Source organism: Pongo pygmaeus, chromosome 4 (genome assembly GCF_028885625.2).
Source record: "Pongo pygmaeus isolate AG05252 chromosome 4, NHGRI_mPonPyg2-v2.0_pri, whole genome shotgun sequence".
Taxonomy (NCBI): Eukaryota; Metazoa; Chordata; class Mammalia; order Primates; family Hominidae; genus Pongo; species Pongo pygmaeus.
In genome coordinates, this window is record NC_072377.2 from 173,469,257 (window position 1) to 173,489,909 (window position 20,653).

At 48.1% G+C, this 20,653-nt stretch overlaps 1 protein-coding gene across 8 annotated transcripts in view; it reads left to right on the forward strand.

Moving 5' to 3' along the window:
- WWC1 (WW and C2 domain containing 1) overlaps positions 1 to 20,322 on the forward strand; it is a 181,544-nt gene extending 161,222 nt beyond the window's left edge. For 2 of the 8 annotated variants that reach the window (XM_054488943.2, XM_054488946.2), the window contains exons 18-23: positions 377 to 509; positions 1,765 to 1,929; positions 8,730 to 8,822; positions 12,808 to 13,059; positions 15,861 to 15,985; positions 16,969 to 20,322. In XM_054488943.2, coding sequence (XP_054344918.1) covers positions 377 to 509; positions 1,765 to 1,929; positions 8,730 to 8,822; positions 12,808 to 13,059; positions 15,861 to 15,985; positions 16,969 to 17,035 — 835 coding nt within the window. In that variant the 3' untranslated portion in view covers positions 17,036 to 20,322. The remainder of the gene's footprint in view (positions 1 to 376; positions 510 to 1,764; positions 1,930 to 8,729; positions 8,823 to 12,807; positions 13,060 to 15,860; positions 15,986 to 16,968) is intronic. The other 6 variants (XM_054488944.2, XM_054488948.2, XM_054488947.2 and 3 more) reach the window with 3 other exon arrangements.
- The last annotated feature ends 331 nt before the right edge of the window (positions 20,323 to 20,653 follow it).

Below are 20,653 nucleotides of genomic sequence, written 5' to 3' on the forward strand. Positions count from 1 at the left end.
AGTGGTGTGACCTTGGTTCACTGCAACCTCCACCTCCCGGGTTCAAGCAATTCTCCTGCCTCAGCCTCCCGAGTAGCTGGGACTACAGGTGTGCACCACCATGCCCGGCTAATTTTTGTATTTTTAGTAGAGATGGGGTTTCACCATGTTGGCCAGGCTGCTCTTGAACTCCTGAACTCAGGCAATCCGCCTGCCTCAGCCTCCCAAAGTGCTGGAATTACAGGCGTGAGCCACCATGCCTGGCCCCCCAAAACTTTTTTTAATATATCTTCAATCATCAAAAGGATTGGAAGCCCTACCTTGGGTGTACTTAAAGGCAGGTGAACAGAGGCAGAGCGGCTTCTGGGTGGGTAACCAAAGTGCTTTGTTATCACAGGAGGTATGAGGAGACCAGTGAGAATGAGGCAGTAGCCGAGGAAGAGGAGGAGGAGGTGGAGGAGGAGGAGGGAGAAGAGGATGTTTTCACCGAGAAAGCCTCACCTGATATGGATGGGTACCCAGCATTAAAGGTAGGAAGGGCTGGGGGGATGAAAGGGCTGTCGTGGGGAAAGAGCCTTCAATCCTTGGGCCGAGGCAGTCAGAAAAGACTCAGAGCTAAGTCTTAGTCTCCAGCATCAGGGCACAAGCCCTCACAATGGAGTGACCTTTGGGTCATTGTGGTGATAGTAAACCAGGAGAGGCCAACTCATCCATCTCTTTTCTTCTGCCCTCTGCATTTTCCCTGACTTCTCTGGACAGAACTCAAGCCTTGCAGTCAGGTGGGTTTGGGTTCGAATTCTGGCTCTGATACTCCCTGGCTGTGTAGTCTTAGGCAGATGACTTCATCCCTCTCAAGCCTCCATTTTCTCATCTCTAAAATGGGCACAATAAAACCAACCTTGCAGATAGGCTCTAAAAATATATTTCTTTATGTGGGTCTGCCCACAGTGCGACAGGAAAAAAGCCAGACTCCCTTTGCTCCCTGCTTCCCTGCTGCACTGGGGTCACATGTTACAGCAGGATTCACTCTCCATAGACAGCTGGCTCCAGGACTCCTAGAGCTAGAGCACCTGCCGTGTTTGAGCGAGGCTGCAGCTGGAGTACTGCACAGAGGTGCCTAGACACGGCAGGTGCAGTAGGACCTGGGCCCTAGTTCTAACTCCTCCACACCAAGGGGGCATCATTTTGCAATTTCTCCAGCCAGAGGGCGTGCTCTTTCTTAAAATTATACAAAGGCACTCTTTAGGCTGACAAAGGTCCTACATGTAGACGTTTTTGTTTGTTTATGTTTTCCTGATGACTACTGTGCACGGGCAGTAAAAAACCTGATGGGTTGGTTTTAAAAACAAGACTTGCTAGTTGCCTTCAGAATTCGACGAAAGCAACTGTAGTACTTTGCCAGGGCTGTGGAAGCCTTTGGTGTGGTTTTTCAAGATGTACTTGGTTTGTAAGTTTTGAGAGTGTGACATACAGGACGTTGGACATCACACTCTCAAAACTTTGAGACACCTCCACTGCTCATGTGAGTTTGGGGGCTGAATGTGCTCCCACCAGCCCCCAACCACACGTGCCACAGAGGGGTGGGGGTTGGCACATCTAGCCTTGGGTACTGTCCTGGCCGCACCAGGCTGAGCTCATCTAGCAGGGCTAATGCCGAGGAAACACTGGTTGTGTCTGTGGGGAAAGGTGAGGTGACAGGAGGGAAGAGGAGCAGCTGAGTGGTCTCTGGTGGGTGGCTGAGACTCTGTGGACACTGGTGGCTTCAAGGTATGACTTCTTCCTCAGGTGGACAAAGAGACCAACACGGAGACCCCAGCCCCATCCCCCACAGTGGTGCGACCTAAGGACCGGAGAGTGGGTACCCCGTCCCAGGGGCCATTTCTTCGAGGGAGCACCATTATCCGCTCTAAGACCTTCTCCCCAGGACCCCAGAGCCAGTACGTGTGCCGGGTAAGTGAGCGTGCGGCCCCCTTCTGCTCCCCGCAGGGTAGCGGAGAGCTTCACACAGGGCTGGGTCCAAATCCCATTACTCTCATGTTATTGGGTGACTTTGGGTGTGTTAACACCTCAGAGCCTCAGTTTCCTCAGGGGGAGTTCACGGGCCTACTTCATAGTATTGTTTTAGACAAGCAATAGAAAAGGCTTTGTAGTTAGTACTTGGTCAATGTTATAATTCCAACTATCTCACTTCCTCCTTGTTCACGCTCTGGCCTGCCCTCCTGCAACCACTTGCTGAGATCAGAGGGGGATCCCTCAGTGTCCCCGAGATACACAGGCATTTATTTCCCACCTTCAGGGCAATTCTAGTGTACAACCTGAGGCTGCAAAATTACAGCAGATCTGTATTATTTGGCTACCAGTTTGTTTTATGTTTTTAATCGAATCTGTTGCTACCAGTTTGTTTTATTTTTTAATTGAACCTGCTACTAACATTTAAAACTTTTTAAAAAGGTGGCAAGATGCAGTGTCTCATGCCTGTAAGCCCAACACTTTGGGAGGCTGAGGCAGGAGGGTCACTTGAGGCCAGGAGTTTAAAACCAGCCTGGTCAACATAGTGAGACCCTGTCTCCGCCTAAGAAAAAGTTAAAAATTAGCTGGGCATGGTGGCATGCACTTGTAGTCCCAGCTAGTGGGGAGGCTGAGACAGGAGAATTGCTTGAGCCCAGGAGTCCAAGGCTGCAGTGAGCCATGATTGCGCCACAGCACTCCAGCCTGGGCAGCAGAGTAAGACCCTGTCTTTAAAAGAAAAAATTATTTTTAAATTAAAGGGCAATTAAAAATAAAATAAAGCTGGGTGCAGTGGCTCATGCCTGTAATTCCAGCACTTTGGGAGGCTGAGGTGGGCTAATCACTTGAGGCCAGGAGTTCGAGACCAGCCTGGCCCACATGGTGAAAACCTGTCTCTGCTAAAAATGCAAAAAATTAGCGCATGGTGGTGCATGCTTGTGATCCCAGCTACTTGGGAGGCTGAGGCAGGAGAATCCTTGAACCCGGGAGGCAGAGGTTGCAGTGAGCTGAGATCGTACCATTGCACTCTAGCCTGAGCGACAAGAATGAAACTGTGTCTCAAAAAAATAAATAAAATAGGAGGAGTTTGACATAAAATTCCAGTTCTTCTTGAGAAAAAAGAGAATGTATGTCACCACAGACCACACACAATTGGCAGCAATTGGCTGGCACTGAGGTGAGGGCAACTACCCTTAGTTGATGGAAGTGGGGAGCTTTCCAGTCCACCCCAGCCTCTACCTGGCCCTCTTTACCTGTTCCATTTGCCCACCAGCTCCTGTATACCCAGAGGAATGTACAAGCCCTGCAGTGGCCTTTGTTCCTTCATACCCTCACGTTCCTTGCTTTCCAGTTCCCCTACCCTTTCCCCTTCCTAGGCCAGCCCACCTTCCTTCATTCTACCCTGTGTGGGGGGTCTGAGTGTTTACTGAGTCTGAGGGGTCATGCTTTTGCTGGGGCTACAGAACCAGCCCTTGCTCCTGGCTTTCCATGGGACAGCACAGATAAGACATGTGCCTACCTTACCTGAGTCCTGGTTTCCAGTGATATCAATATCCTTCCTTCCCCCACCATATAGAACCACTGAATCATAACTAGGCCTTCAACAGAACCTTCCTGCCTAATGTCCCAAAAAGTTGTCACAGAAGGGGAGGCCTGTGGAGTCCACACTTGGTTCTCTGCCTGACGCTTATCTGACTGTTATTATGGAGGGAAGGGGAGAGGAAGGGAGAGGTCTCATCATGTGTGTTCAAGGCCTACAATTGTATAAGATTGAGTAGAGAAGCTCATTTCTTTTTTTTTTTTTTTTTTTTTTTTTTTTGAGACAGAGTTTTGCTCTTGTTGCCCAGGCTGGGGTGCAATGGTGCCATCTCGGCTCACTGCAACCTGCGCCTCCCGGCTTCAAGTGATTCTCCTGCCTTAGCCTCCCGAGTAGCTGGGATTATAAACATGTGCCACCACGCCTGGCTAATTTTGTATTTTGAGTAGAGATGGAGTTTCTCCATGTTGGTCTGGCTGGTCTCGAACTCCCAACCTCAGGTGATCCACCCACCTCTGCATCCCAAAGTGCTGAGATTACAGGCGTGAGCCAGTGTGCCGGCTGCTCATTTCTTTATAATGTGAAAATTTTACTAATTGGCTACTTATGAAATGGGTCCCCATGAAAACATTCCCTGCAGTCCCTCTCAGGAGCAACATAAATCTCTTCCTTCTGTGGTAGATCTCTAGCTAATTGTTTGCACTTGTAAGCATCTGAAAAAATAATGCGGGCACAATGCATGTTGGCTTCGTATCTTGCACAAGGTACAGGATTTCCTGAAGTCACTGAATGTGATGTTGGGCTTCCTAAATCATAGGTAGAAGATGCTGCAATTAAGCTGGCTCACAACTGCAGAAGAGAAAATCCAATCGGTGCTTCGCTACTAAAAATACAAAATTAGCCAGGTGTGGTGGCGCATTGCATGCCTGTAAGCCCAGGTACTTCGGAGGCTGAGGCAGGAGAATCACTTGTACCTGGGAGGCGGAGGTTGCCGTGAGCCAAGATCGCGCCATCGCACTCCAGCCTGGGCAACAAGAGTGAAACTCTGTCTCAAAAAGAAAACATGAATAATTTGAATGATTTAGAAAAGCCCTTAAGACAATGGATAACACGCCACCTTTTGTTTGTTTGTTTGTTTGTTTGTTTTTTAGAAAATTACTGCCATTGTGAACGTGCAGTAGAAATCAAACACAAAGAGAAGAATGTCACTCATCAGAAAAATCACACCAAAAAAAATTAGTGTTTCATTCATTCTTTTTCATCAGGATTAGAATGTGGTTGTAATTTTGTTAAATGGGAGATATAAGATATAATAACTTTGGTGAAATGTTTATCTTTTCCACCTATAGACTCAAGCCTCAAGCATTTTTCCCCAGTGTTTTTTAAGTGACCCTTTTCCAGGATTCGCATCTTCAAATAACAAAAAGCACCTGTCCCACTTATTAAGCATCTGTAACACACCAAGCACTATGCTTCCACTTCCCATATTTTATTATTTATACTGTTTCTAACCCTGCAAAATCACAAATTAAGAGATTCCCAATCAACGGAGATCACACGCCACAGGTAGAAAAGGTGTTTTTTTTTTGTTTTTTTTTTTAGCAAAGTCATTTATTTTTCCTTCTTTGCTTTCTAGTTGGCCCACTTCAGCTCAAGCTTATGACTTTTTGTATAAAACTTACTGAAAGCTATAAGATGTAGCCAAGAGTACAACATTGTGAAAATTTTCCTATCATTTCCTCTAAAACTCTGCAGGCATGGAGACTGTCTGCTGAGATATAGCAGGGAACAATTTAACTCTTTGTTTTGCACCCACAAGATGAGCATTACCAAATTCCCAACAGAGACATGCTGGGGCTGTGCTGTGCCTCCACCCTGCCCCCTCCACAGCCAGCTCCACGTGTCTCAGTCTGTAACTGATAGCATTCCACTTCCTGCCTGTACTGGTCAGGGTTTTTCATTGCAAGCAATGGAAATGGACAGTGGGCAGTATATGCAGGAAAATTTGGGGGAAAGGAAACTGAGGAGCTCACACACTCATCATAAGGCTGTAGAACCAGCCTCAGAAATCTGGTAGGAGCAAGGAAGTCCAGACCACAACCAAAATCACACCACAAAGCCAACTGGGTGACACCTTCACTGATGCTGCCATAAAACTTGGCCCCAGCCAGCCAGACTGCTGCCCCGGCATTCAATATTTATGTCTCCACCAGGTTCCTGCCATGGCTGGCATGGAAGTTCTGGTTACTGCTGCCACTGCCACTACTTACCATTATTGGCTTTTCCCTGAGATAACAACAAATCTGGCACATTTGTAGAATGAAGGAGAGAAACAGTGGCCTGTTTCAATTCAAGAGACAATAGTAACAGTGGAAGTCACCAGGTTGTCACCAGGGTGCAAGTCACCAGGTTGTCACCAGGGTGCAAGTCACCAGGTTGTCACCAGGGTGCAAGTCACCAGGTTGTCACCAGGGTGCAAGTCACCAGGTTGTCACCAGGGTGCAAGTCACCAGGTTGTGATTCAAGGAAGGCCTGGAGCATTTGCATCCAATTGACAGAGGCTAGTCCTACGCCTGCCTCTAGCTGCAAGGGAGGCAGTAAAAGCAACGTTCTGCTACTTCCAGCTTCATCAGTGGGAGGTGGGCTTTGTTTCCCAGCAAGTCATAAGGTGGGGTTTTCCCACCCACAGGATGGGATTTCAAATGCTAATCAGCAACACTTCCAGACCCCGCAGCCAAAAAATATATTTTCTGTGTCATCTAATCTTACAGCCCTGCAAGGTGAGTTGTGTGAACCCCATTTTATAGACACAGAAGCTAAGACTCAAAAACTCAAAGCACTGTGCTCTAGGTCACACAGCTACTAAGTGCAAAGCTGGGAGTCCAACTCCAAAGCCTGCAGCCTCTCTGTTGCTCAGAGCCACCCCCTGAGGGGCTTCCTCTGGCCTCCTCGGGTCAGATCGTGAGTAGCCCCTTCCGCCAGCCTCTGCACAAAAGGCGTCCTCTGCTGGGTGGCTCCCTTGTTACCAAACAAGGTGACATCTTCGCCTGTGTCACTTGGTTAGTTTCGCTGTCATGAGTTTCCCCACTGAACTTGAAGTCCGTGAGATATGGACAATGAGTTACCCTTCCTACAGCTCTCCTCAGCCCCCAGGTATTCATCTGAAGTGCTGCCACATTTGTGGTTGATCAACTTTGACCAAATGGACATAGCCCATCCTAAATTCTCATTCCTGAACTGGCTTCCTGTGACTCTAAATGATTTCACCACTCTCTGCATCAGTTTCTCTAGCTATTAAATGGAAGTAATAATAAGGTAACAACATTCTCTACCATGTCTGAGATTAAATGCATTAAAATATCTTTATATTAGAGAAAGCTAAATTCGAGGACTTAATGTAGCTTCTGTCTCTCTTTTATATAACATAGTCTTTAACATGTAAACAACTACAACTTAAGGATCAATTATCCTGATGCCCATTTCTGGTCGGTAGGACACGTATCCTTCAAGTGCCACCACTGGATTAAAACAATGTAGAATAAAAGGCTGGGCACAGTGGCTCACACCTGTAATCCCAGGACATTGAGAGGCTGAGATGGGAGGATCACTTGAGCCCAGGAGTTTGAGACCAGCCTGGGCAACATGGTGAAACCTTGTCTCTACAAAAAATACAAAAATTATCCGGGCACAGTGGCACGTGCCTTTAGTCCCAGCTACTTGAGAGGCTGAGGCGGGAGAATCACTTGAGCCCGAGAAGTCAAGGCTGCAGTGAGACGAGATAGCACCATTGCACTCCAGCCTGGGCGAAAAGAGTGAAACTCTGTCTCAAAAAAAAAAAAAAGAAAAAGAAAGCCCCCGTCTGGTACCACATACAACCAGTTTATATGAATCTACCCCAGTTGTCAAGATGGCACACCCTTCCACCTGCATATTAGTTTCATCTCTGAGCCCTACCTACAGGCTGGAGCCAGGAGAGCTGGTGGCCTTGGAACCAAACAGACTTGGCCTTGAACGCTGGTTTTGATGCTCCCCAGCTATTCAACTTTACAAGCTTCTTAATCTCTCTGGGCCTCAGTTCCCATCATGTTAGAATTGTTTGAGGATTAAATGAAACTGTCACTGAAGCACCTGGCATGTAGCAGGTGCTCTATCCATGTGGCAGTCAGTATTTTTACTATTCAGCGTCTGGTTCTGGTTGAGGCCCTGCCTAGCCCAGTGGCTATTTCATCAGTCTGTCCCTGGAGTTGCTGTGTTTGTCAGCTTAGCAGGACTATTAATATCATTATCACAAATAATTATCAATAACCACAGAAACAGCTTCTCAGGAGACCCGCAGCAGTGAACTGACAGCTGCTAGACACACAAGCACAATAGCATCGGCCTGTGACAACCCCACTGACTTTGGAAATAGGACTCTAGAAAGAACTCCCCACTCTGCTCCCACCTCCCAGGGAGTGCTGTCCTCCTACCCACTCTCCCTTGTGCTCCTCAGGGGGTAGGACACATTCTCAATATAGAAGCTTCCCATCCTGACTACAGGCCTGATTTCTGGTCTTAGGTGGGGAATACTAGCCCTCTGGGGGAAGTATAGATAACTCAGTGATTGAGGGGATGCCCACAGGGAGAGTTACGATCTGCCCCATCATCTCTAAGGATATGGTCCCTAAGGCTTTGCCTTTAAGCTGCTTTTTTCTTTTTTAAATATCCATCTTGACAGTGGCTCCATTTGAGTCAGTAAAGGCAGGCTCTGTAGACACCAGGGAAGAGTTGATGCAAATGGTCCTTTGTGTAGTAGGTTAAGAGGGCAGTATACTCTGAAGTCACGCTGCCCAGTGTCCAGCCCTGCTGTGCCACTGACCAGCTCGCCAACCTTGGGCCAGTTCTGCAACCCCTAAGCTTCTGTCACCTCACTTGTGAAATGGATTTGCTCCTATCACATGGGGTTGTTGGAAAGGTTCAATGGGATATTCATGGCATTTAGCATCACGCAGATAGCATGGAGATGAAGCAGTATGCATCATGCATAGTACATGCTCAACGAATGTTCACTTATAAAGAAAAGAAAGGTCAGAATGAAACCTGGGTGTTTGCAGAAGGAGAGGAAGGACTGTGCTGAGTGGAGGAACCTGACCTCCCTCTGGGCTTCAGTGCACCTTCCAGAATGCACTCTGACCATGTTTAACATTCCATGACTTTTCTCTTGCAGCTGAATCGGAGTGATAGTGACAGCTCCACTCTGTCCAAAAAGCCACCTTTTGTTCGAAACTCCCTAGAGCGACGCAGCGTCCGGATGAAGCGGGTAAGAGAGTCACCTCAAAGCTATTTTTCTGCCTGCTCCTCCCTCGTTGCCCCAAGCCCTGTGTCCTGCACGTACATCTCCTAATGTCTGGCCATTTCTCCTCAGCCACTGGCTAGAAAAATGTTGCTCTCACAAGCATTTGCGAACAGATGTTTGTGAACTATGAGGCCTGTGTAGCCACTGGGGAAGGTGCTGAAGGGTAAATGTATTTGTCTTATTATGACAAATAGGTTAGACAAGGAGTGTGTACACTTGGCCTTGCCTTCCTAGATAGAAATCAAAGTCAGTAAGAACTAACCAACCCAGCCGGGCGCGGTGGCTCACACCTGTAATCCCAGCACTCTGGGAGGCCGAGGTAGGAGGATCACCTGAGGTCAGGGGTTTGAGACCAGCCTGGCCAACACAGTGAAACCCCATCTCTACTAAAAATACAAAAATTAGCCGGGTGTGGTAGTGCGTGCCTGTAGTCCCAGGCTGTACTTGGGAGGCTGAGGCAGGAGAATCGCTTAAACCCAGGAGGCGGAGGTGGCAGTGAGCCGAGATTGCGCCACTGCACCCCAGCCTGGGCAACAGAGTGAGACTCTGTCTCAGGAAAAAAAAAAAAAAAAAGAAGAATTAACCAACCCAACAGTCATCAGTTAGAGCGCGTCATCTGACAGGAGCCTTCCTCATGCAAGACTCTGCTCAGTGTGTCTGTCGTCTAGGTCCTGGTGGCAGAGAAGCTAGGTGCCTCTGAGCACCAGCCTGAAGCAGGGAAGTATAAATGGGCTTCCCTCAGACCAGCGGAAAGCCTACAGGGAAGAGGCTGCAGACTTGCCCTGCAGAAGTCTCGCCTTTCCTAGTGGAGACTGAGCTGAGTGATCCGGATGGGGTGGGGGTAGGCAAAGGAGCGACCCCTGATTTGTCTTTGACCATTAAGGGCTTCAGGAGATGCAGGGGGCTCTCCCCACTTTGGGCTTTCAACACAACTTTAAAGCAGTTCTGTCTAATGAGTTTTCAGAACCAGAAGAAACCAGGAGCCAGAATGTCAGAAAGAAAAAAGGGGCCAGGCGCGGTGGCTCACGCCTGTAATCCCAGCACTTTGGGAGGCCGAGGCAGGTGGATCACCTGAGGTCAGGAGTTCGAGACCAGCCTCAGCATTGAGAAACTCCGCCTCTACTAAAAATAGAAAATTAGCCAGGCGTGGTGGTGCATGCCTGTAATTCCAGCTACTGGGGAGGCTGAGGCAGGAGAATTGCTTGAACCTGGGAGGCGGAGGTTGCGGTGAGCCGAGATCGCGCCATTGCACTCCAGCCTGGGCAACAAGAGCAAAACTACATCTCAAAAAAAAAAAGAAAGAAAGAAAAAAGGAGAGAGAAAGCAAAGCAAAAGAGAACATGGAGGGAAAAGATAGTGCCAACAGCCCCCAGTAGGGGCAGGCCCCCCACCTCTCCTGCACTGCCTGCTGACAGCCAGAATCTGGTCCTTTGCCTAACATCCTACACCCTAACAAGTCTGAGGGGGAACTGGAGAGAGCAGGAGAGACACAGCAACACAGGGGAGGCTACACAGGGAAGGGAGAGTGTGCAGGTGTGGGAGAAAGTGGACATGGCCTCAGGTGACAGGGACAACCAACTGCCCACTCTGGGTCCCCCACCCCAACCCCCTCTTCTGTAGCTGGCTTGTACTGCAGTCTCTGGAGCACCAAAAATTACCTGGGGAGCTTGGTGACAATGCAGATTACAAGGCCACACTTCTGACCATTTAATTCAGGCAGCTGGCGTGGGCCCTGAAAACTGCATTTTAACAAAGCTCCTTAGGGGCTTCTGGAGCAGATGTTCATGATCCACTCCTGCAGAAATGCCACTGATCTCCTACTTGCTCCCCCTGCGTTTCCCACAGCTCTCTTCTAAGGCAGGCCCCACAGAAGCAGGTCCCCTTCATCACCCCCGTTCCCCTTAACCAAGAGGATGACTTAATAAGGGAGCCCCTGGTGGTGGGTCTGAGCCCACATTTCCCTCAGGTCCTGAGGAACAGGAGAGTCCAGAGGCTGGGCCTGGGCCCTCGGGCACTGCTCCTCGCTTCCACGCACTACCTGAGCTGTGTTGTCTCTACCGCAGCCTGCCCAACTTCTGAGACTGGACAGACAAAGCAAAAGAATCTTTATTTGTTGCTCTGAGAACTTGAGCCACGTAGATCACTCAGCTGGATTTCCTTGATCCTGCTCATTTATAAGCGCAGAGCAGACCATGTTCAACCTAGAAGAGCATTCTAGAAATTCTTCCTAGAGCTGTCTTATATTCCTAATAGTATGTTTGCCAGCCTTGCAAAATGAGACGAGGTCTTACGGTAATGCCTCTTATACTGTGTCTGAAATCTCTGTATTGGTCATTGTATTTGTTTTCTATTGCTGCATAACAAATCACCACAAACTTTAGCAGCCTAAAATAATACAAATGCCTTACCTCACAGTTTCCGCTGGTCAGGAGCTTAAGCACAGGTTAGCTGAGCACAGGTTTTAGCAGGCTGCAACCTCTAAGTGTTAAATGGCCACATCCTCATCTGGAGGCTTGACTGAGGAAACATCTGATCCAGGCACTGCCTCCAGTTGTTGGCAGAATTTATTACTTTGTATTCTCTTGCTAGCTGTCAGCTGAGGGTTTACGGGAGCATTTTCAGCTCCTAGAGGTCATTCTCAGGTTTTTGCCCTGTGACTATCTCTACAACATGATATATTTACTTCTTCAAGGCCAGCAGAAGAGCCCAGCCAGGAAAAGCCCAGGCCATCTTTTAGGGGCTTACCTGATGAAAAGAGAGATTATACAGGGCGTGTATATTAGCAATGGGATTTGAGAAACCATTTTAGAATTCTGACCCCCATAGTCATGAATTATTGTTTTTTAACCATTAGTGATTTTTGATGGGAGGAGAGTTAATGATTGTATTAATCAGGGTCTTTTACATATAGATAACTGAAGAACCCAACTCAAATACAGCTTAAAAATGAAAGAAGCAATTTATTGTCTCATTTAATGAAAAAATCCAGGATGTTGGACTACCTTCAGGCATGGCTTGATCCAGAGGTTGAAATGATGTCATCAGGCCTCAGCCCCTTTCTCATGGCATTGCTCCCTCTGCACGGCTTAATTCTCAAACAGGTCACCCCACAAGTAAAGATGACCATGATCAGTCCCAGGTTTATATCTCGAAGGCTTAGCAACCTCTGTGTAAAGACATTGTCTCTTTTCCAAGTAGCTCAGCAAAGTGCCAGAACTGAGTATTAATGGCTGGGCTTTGATAGCGTGCTCACCTCTGAACCTGTCACTGAGATGCAGACTGGCCAGGTTCAGGTCACATTCCTATCCCTGATGCCCCACACAAACCAGGTGGATTGAGTGCAGAGGAGGAGATCTCTAAAGGAAGGTGAGGGCATTGTTACTCTAAGGCTGGGGAAACAAATGGTGGACAAGCAAAAACAACAGGGGCCCATTACAGGAACACAAAGTCAAGAAGACATGACTTCTGCCCTCAAGCAGGAACAGACCTGTATTGGGGAAACAACTTCAGAACAGTACAGTGACAGGAATCAATAACTGAGAACGTACATATGGAGAGTGCTGAGAGTACTGAAGCTGGCACAGTGTACAGAGAGGGTGAGTGGGGACTGCAGCCAGCTTCCTGGAGTGGAGCTTCAGCTTTACCACACATATCCTGTGGGACTGAACCTCTGCAAGCCTCATCTGTGCAGATGATAACCCTCAGGACCTCCTAGGTTTGTGAAAATGAGACGAGGTTGTGGAAATGAAGTGCTTAGTACTGTTCCTGGGATATAATAAATGCCCAATAAACATGAGCTGAGTGGGAGAATTCAAAACAGGCTTCCCAGGGCAGGGCAAGCCCCATTCAGAAGGAGTGGATGCCTACGGATAAACCAAGAGAGGGTACTTGAGGGTCAGAGGAAGGGGCTGGGTGGGCTCACTGGGCAGCGCTCTAATAACAAGAGAAGCCGTCCCTACCCCCACAGCCTTCCTCGGTCAAGTCGCTGCGCTCCGAGCGTCTGATCCGTACCTCGCTGGACCTGGAGTTAGACCTGCAGGCGACAAGAACCTGGCACAGCCAACTGACCCAGGAGATCTCGGTGCTGAAGGAGCTCAAGGAGCAGCTGGAACAAGCCAAGAGCCACGGGGAGAAGGAGCTGCCGCAGTGGTTGCGTGAGGACGAGCGTTTCCGCCTGCTGCTGAGGATGCTGGAGAAGCGGGTGAGTGCCGCCTCGAAGGCAGGGGAGCCCTGCGCTCTGCCCCAGAGAGTCGAGGACACTGCCCCGGGGAAGAGAGGCCAGAGCTCATGATGCATCCTACAATTCCCACCACAGGTTCCACTGAGGGTGTTCCACCCATCCCTCGTTCCCATCAGCAGAGGGATCCAGGAATCCCTTTGCACACTCAACCTTATGAACCTTTCACCTGGCTGCAAGGCCCATTTACTACATTTGTTGATGTGCTTTTGTGTGCAAGCCCTTATTATTCACACATGTACTTATCATGCAGTTCTTCATGAAATACATAGGGTACCCAATCTGTGCCACAGCACGCACTTTAACAGAGTAACAATAGGACATTGACCTGCCTTGATGCCTGCCCAGGAAGTCCCACAGGGCAGCCCTTGCCAAACGGGGAGAAGGGCTGGTCACACCAGGGCCTTCTGCTAACAAGGATGCCCTGGAGTACAAGTCGGCTGGCACCTCTGCCCTGCTGTAATGAGTTTAAAGGATTTAGGGGTTGATCAAGGAGAAAGATATAACCTCAAAATGGTGTTAGCACACACAGTTTTATATTAGCTGTGCTTTTTTTTTTTTGGAGACAGGTTTTCTCTGCGTCACCCGGGCTGGAGTGTGGTGGCATGATGGCTCACTGCAACCTCCACCTCCCAGGCTCTATCGATCCTCCCATCTTAGCCTCCTGAGTAACTGGGATGATAGGTGCATACCAATATGCCTGGCTAATTTTTGTATTTTTTGTAGAGATGGGGTTTCACCATGTTGCCCAGGCTGGTCTCGAACTCCTGAGCTCAAACAATCAACCCGCCTCGGCCTCCCAAAGTGTTGCGATTACAGGCATGAGCCAGCATGCCTGGCTTGCGCTGCGCTTTGACAGGTTTGCATGCAGGGGCAGTCCCTCACAGCATGAGACCTTCCAAAGGTGCTGGGGGCTACTGCCCAGTGTGGAGGAAGGCAAGGGAACTCCCAGGGGAGAGCTGGGGAAGAGGGGCCATCTAGGTTAGGTAGCTCTGCAGCACAGTGGGGAGTCTCTGAGTCAGAGAACTCCAAAGCACAGCAGCAGCTTGGGGTCTCTTATAGGCGCAGGGTTTATCTATCTATGGCTAACAAATGTTGGGTACAGTTTCACAGGGTATGCAAAACAGGAAGGTTGTATATGGCTTTAAAAGCTGCTTATTTGAGCTATATTTAAAACAACTGGAAGGGTAAAAATTTGAGTTTGGCACCAGCAGGCTTTTAAGCCAACAGGTCCCAGACTGCCATGAAGAAATAAACAATATAGGACCAATATGCAAGGGCCATTCTCTACTCATTTATGAAAAATAATACCTGCCACCCTGTGATCGCCACCCACGGCAAGAAAGACTTTTGCTAGTTCTCTCTGCACACAGCCAGACTTGCTGAGAGCACCTTACAGAGGGTGCCTACCTGAACTGTCAGGACCATCAGCTGAAATCTCAGTGCTCAGTACAGGTGGTGTTGCCCTAGGGCAGGAAGATGATGCCGGACTTCTTAGGCCTGGACTGATATGGGAGCTTCATACTGACTCTGGCAGTTCTGAAGTTCCAGAAAGTTTATTTCTTTCTTATTTATACCCTGTTTACTTATAAACAGGATTATAACAAGAACATTGAGGGGAAAATAGAAAATTGGAAGGCTTGAAGGAGGAGAGGAAATAAATATATCCCAAACCTAAAGTAACCTAATTATAGTTAGGTATTATATTTATCTTTGAGCTTCCTGGTAACCAAGGCAAAAAGAGATCAGAAAACAAGTGCCTATGTGCCCTACCTTAACACTTGATCTTATTCAAAAGACTGAGAAGTAATACGTGCCCTGACTTAAGAAAAACAAACTAAGAAAACTTGACCTTTCAAATAGTAAAAAAAAAAAAAAAAGTAGCATCTGTGACTTCTAACAAAGAACCATTGATATGATGGCTTTAGGCCGGGCACAGTGGCTCACACCTGTAATCCCAGCACAAGGTCAGGAGATCGAGACCATCCTTTGAATGGTGAAACCCCGTCTCTACTAAAAATACAAAAAATTACCCAGGCACGGTGGTGGGCGCCTGTAGTCCCAGCTACTCGGGAGGCTGAGGCAGAAGAATGGTGTGAACCCAGGGGGTGGAGCTTGCAGTGAGCCGAGCTCGTACAACTGCACTCCAGCCTGGGCGACAGAGCGAGACTCCGTCTCAAAAAACAAAACAAAACAAAACAAAAATGATGGCTTTATTTACCAAAATTCTGTCATTGTGCAATGTTTTCAAGTATATGGTACGTGGATATTTTAGGGCTGTCTGTGGTTTGTTCTCAAAAGTGTTTGCATACGTTTACATTAGGAGGAAGGGGCATAGTGTTATACCCAAGCCTCTTAAGAACTACTGTGTGGCTTGGGACTGAGTTTCCACCACTTCTTAGTAGTCTGACATTAAAGAAATGTCTTACTCTGCCGGAGCCTCAGTTCCCTGGGTAAAATAGAGGTAATAACATCTACCCTCCTAGGTGGCCTGAGGATTAGAGGTAGCACACATTTCACCAGGCAGCCCTCATCTCCTCACTTCCTCAGATCCACACGGGTATTCCGTTTCCTGGCCCCAAAAATCTAGTCTCTCAAACAGATGATTTGAGCACTTCCCATGATCGTTCTGAATGAAGTGGATACCATGTGGAGCAAGAGTGAGGGTGCCGTCCCTACAGTAGCCTCCTCTGTTGTGATAGCGAGTTCTCCTTGCCCCTTTCTGGAGGCCCCCTCTGACTCAGGGCATTGCTTGCTTTGCCCAGCAGATGGACCGAGCGGAGCATAAGGGTGAGCTTCAGACAGACAAGATGATGAGGGCAGCTGCCAAGGATGTGCACAGGCTCCGAGGCCAGAGCTGTAAGGAACCCCCAGAAGTTCAGTCTTTCAGGTAAGCAGAGGGCCCCGGCAGCCCCCCATCCCTTTCTCAGCCAACCCACGGACTTAGTCTTCTGTCTGTGGTCTTACTGCTCTCATCCCTTGCTCACAGAGCACTGGCTTTCCCTGTAACAGATGTTCATCCTCCGCCAAGCCGTCCCTGGCGATCCATGAGCTTTGCAGCGCTCTTCCCTCGGCTGTCTTTATCAGTACCCACACAACTCAAGCTAATTTGTTAGATCCTCTTGTTTAATGAATGAGCCACCTGCTCCAGCCTTTCCTCATAGTGTTTTCCTCACTGGTAATTGTGGAGGGTTGGCTGAATGATAAATAAGCCTGGGGGTGATGGATGCTCGCTGGGCCTCCCTGGCTCTGCCTGCCACCTGCTAGGATCTCCGGGGGGTGCTTTCTTGCCGTGCTGGACCCGGGTGTATTCTCGGAGGGTCCCGAATGCCATTTGGCCTGGGCCTCCCATCCACGGAGGCCCTAGCGTTTAGACTTCTGATGTCCTCTCAAATAAGGTACACATGTTTGTGTATGTGCTTAAAAAAAAATTCCTTTGTGGAATATAAACATTTAAAATGTACATTTGTACAACTATCTTTGGGCATCTCTTAACTTTTTAACAAATTGAGAATCTGAAACAAACAAACGTTGGAAGTGGCCCAAGGGTCCTTTTAAACTCTGAGAAGCCTCTGATTGGATTTGAACTAAGAGTCATTGTTCATGCTAACGGTCCTTTAAAGCAGTGGTTCTCAACCAGGGGTAATTTCTCCCCTTCCCCCTGGAACATTTGGCAATGAGCTTACATTTTGGGTTGTCATAACTGGAGGTCAAGGATACAGCCAGCATCTAGAGGGTAAGAGGCCAAGGACGTTGCTAAACATTCTGCAGTGAATGTATAGGACAGCCCCCACGACAAAGAATTATCCTGCCCAGAATCTCTATAGAGTGAGGTTGAAAACCCCTGCTCTAAAGGGATGGCCTCTTTTATAGGGAGAAGATGGCATTTTTCACCCGGCCTCGGATGAATATCCCAGCTCTCTCTGCAGATGACGTCTAATCGCCAGAAAAGTATTTCCTTTGTTCCACTGACCAGGCTGTGAACATTGACTGTGGCTAAAGTTATTTATGTGGTGTTATATGAAGGTACTGAGTCACAAGTCCTCTAGTGCTCTTGTTGGTTTGAAGATGAACCGATTTTTTAGTTTGGGTCCTACTGTTGTTATTAAAAACAGAACAAAAACAAAAAACACACACACAAAAAAAAAACAGAAACAAAAAAAAACCAGCATTAAAATAATAAGATTGTATAGTTTGTATATTTAGGAGTGTATTTTTGGGAAAGAAAATTTAAATGAACTAAAGCAGTATTGAGTTGCTGCTCTTCTTAAAATCGTTTAGATTTTTTTCGGTTTGTACAGCTCCACCTTGTAGAGGTCTTACTGCAATAAGAAGTAATGCCTGGGGGACGGTAATCCTAATAGGACGTCCCGCACTTGTCACAGTACAGCTAATTTTTCCTAGTTAACATATTTTGTACAATATTAAAAAAAAATGCACAGAAACCATTGTGGGGGGGATTCAGAGGTGCATCCACGGATCTTCTTGAGCTGTGACGTGTTTTTATGTGGCTGCCCAACGTGGAGTGGGCAGTGTGATAGGCTGGGCGGGCTAAGCAGCCTAGTCTATGTGGGTGACAGGCCACGCTGGTCTCAGATGCCCAGTGAAGCCACTAACATGAGTGAGGGGAGGGCTGTGGGGAACTCCATTCAGTTTTATCTCCATCAATAAAGTGGCCTTTCAAAAAGAATCTTCCTCTTGCTCTCTTTTTCTTTCCTACCCCTCACTTCATCTGTTTCCCTGATTTTTGACTCTCCCCTTTCCAGTCATTTCTTTCCCACCCATCCCCAGTCCTGGAAACATTTATTTTTTCTTTTGCCCACTGTTTTCATTTGTTCATTAAATTAAAATGACTGCTCAGCTCATTGGGAATCCACATCCCCAAGTTAGACTGGGGATATGGTCTCTGTACTGTCTCCTTCTATGGAATTCCACCCCACCCAATGAGAGATGACTTCACAATTTCTTCATATGAGCATCATTCCATGTCATCCCCAACCCAGGGGCAGTAGGTGCTGCAGCTTGTGCTTCATGCTGCTCCTGTGGCCCCTATCCCTACCCATCTCAGAGCTTTGCAGGGTCTATTGCAGACAATCAGAAGTCACTTTCTAACAAATAGCAATAGCCACAAATCTCTTCCTCCTTCCTCTCTGACATTACCCTGTGCAACTTTTCTCAAAGTCTGTTGCACCACTCAGCAAAGCAAGTTGCAACAGCTATATCAGAATCACCTGGGGCAGCCTATTAAAAATGTGGACTGTTGAGACCATCCTGGCTAACACAGTGAAACCCTGTCTCTACTAAAAATACAAAAAATTAGCCAGGCGTGGTGGCAGGCACCTATAGTCCCTGCTACTCAGGAGGCTGAGGCAGGAGAATGACCTGAACCCAGGAGGCAGAGCTTGCAGTGAGCTGAGATTGTGCCACTGCACTCCAGCCTGGGTGACAGAGCAAGACTCCGTCTCAAAAAAAAAAAAGAAAAATGCAGACTGGCCGGCATGGTGGCTCATGCCTGTAATCCCAGCACTTTGGGAGGCTGAGGCAGGCAGATTAACTGAGGTCAGGGGTTCGAGACCAGCCTGATCAACACGGAGAAACCTGGTCTCTACTAAAAATACATAATTAGCTGGGCGTGGTGGCACATACCTGTAATCCCAGCTACTTGGGTGGCCAAGGCTTGAACCCAGGAGGCAGAGGTTGCGGTGAGCCGAGATGGAGCCATTGACTCCAGCCTGGGCAACAAGAGTGTAACTCCATCTCAAAAAAGTAATAAAAATGAAATGCAGACTGTCGGGTCCCTCTCTAGACCCACTGAACTATCCCACCCACCCTGGGACAGTCCCCAGTGCCAGTGTTTTACCCATGCTCCCTCTGTAAGTCTTATGCACACCACTATTTGAGAGCCCCACTGGTATAAAGTGAGTAAAACCCAGGCAGAGACAGGCAAAATGGTGAGGCCCGCATCCTATTGGTGAGTCACACAGGGAACACTGAAATTCATGGCCCTCTCCAGGCCACTGGGGACCTGTGGGCGGTGATGGAGGGAGTGGCGCCACCTTCACTTGCTGCTGAGGCTCTTCCCCCTCTCCCCAGCACACCCCTTACCTGGCTGTCTCTCCTCATGTATAAGGAACCTATAGTGGTGTAGAATCTACTCTTCTTCCCCCTATGGCTTCCAGGCCCTCCTGGATAGCTGCTATCCAGCCCGATTTCTCACCACTGGCCCGGGGCTTCCTCCTGCCCCATAGCTTCACCTCTCTGAACACATCAATCTCTGATGTTCTCTCTCCCATTGAATTCCACCAGACACATTCAGGGTTGACTTTGCAATGTCTTCATATGAGTATCAATCAACACCTTCCCCAACTCAATTGTGCTAGGTTGTAGAGCACAAGGATGGTCTCGTGCTGCTCTGTGGCTCCTGTGCCTACACAGCTCTGAGCTTTGAGGAGGCTGCTGTCCTTGCTGACCCCATGATCTTTTCTGCCCTTCTGTTAAGGGCATTGGCCACAGCAACGGGGCAGATGACCCAAGCTGGCTGTGAGCGACCCATCCCTTTGGCTCCCATGATGAGACCAAGGAGAGGCATGGGGCCCAGCTGCGCCATTCAGAACCATTCCCTAGCATTTTCCACTCAAAGGTTAGCGATGAGATTTTCTCTTCCCAAGGCTACCTCTGGCCATGGTTCCAGCTTCATGGGGACAATGGGATTAGGAAAATGAGGCCAACCTGCAAAGGAAAGCAGATGCAAGAGATGGAGACAGAATGGGGGTGTCCTGGGGATCTTGGAGCCTGAATTCATTGGCATAAGAGGCAGCATCCTCCTCACTGTATCTGCAGTCCATTTGGACTCAATAAAAACTTCGAAAGTCACGTGTTATGGAATTCCTTCTCAGCGACACATTCATCTGTGCTCAGTTGTCCCAGCAAGGGTCAGCCCCTCACACCCCTGCAGCATCCGCTGCTATGAAGCAGAGCTGTAAACGCCCTCCCTGTGTATGGGAAAAGCTACATGGAGCAAATCCTCCTGCCTGAAGAAGTGCATCTCAGCATCACTTCAGCTGTCGGGGCGTTTGTGGGGAGAACCAGACCACCTCCGCGGAAGGCAACAGACCCTCTTCCAGCCATAGAGTTGAATTCTCTATAAATGGTTCACCAGCAAACCACCAATACATTCCGTTGTTTGCCTAGAGAGAAATTTAAAAATAAATAAATGTTCATTTATAATTGTGCATGTGTCCACGTATGTTTATTGCGGCACTATTCACAATAGCAAAGACTTGGAACCAACCCAAATGTCCAGCAATGATAGACTGGATTAAGAAAATGTGGCACATATACACCATGGAATACTATGCAGCCATACAAAATGATGAGTTCATGTCCTTTGTAGGGACATGGATGAAATTGGAAATCATCATTCTCGGCAAACTATCGCAAGGACAAAAAACCAAACACTGCATGTTCTCACTCATAGGTGGGAATTGAACAATGAGAACACATGGACACAGGAAGGGGAACATCACACTCTGGGGACTGTTGTGGGGTTGGGGGAGGG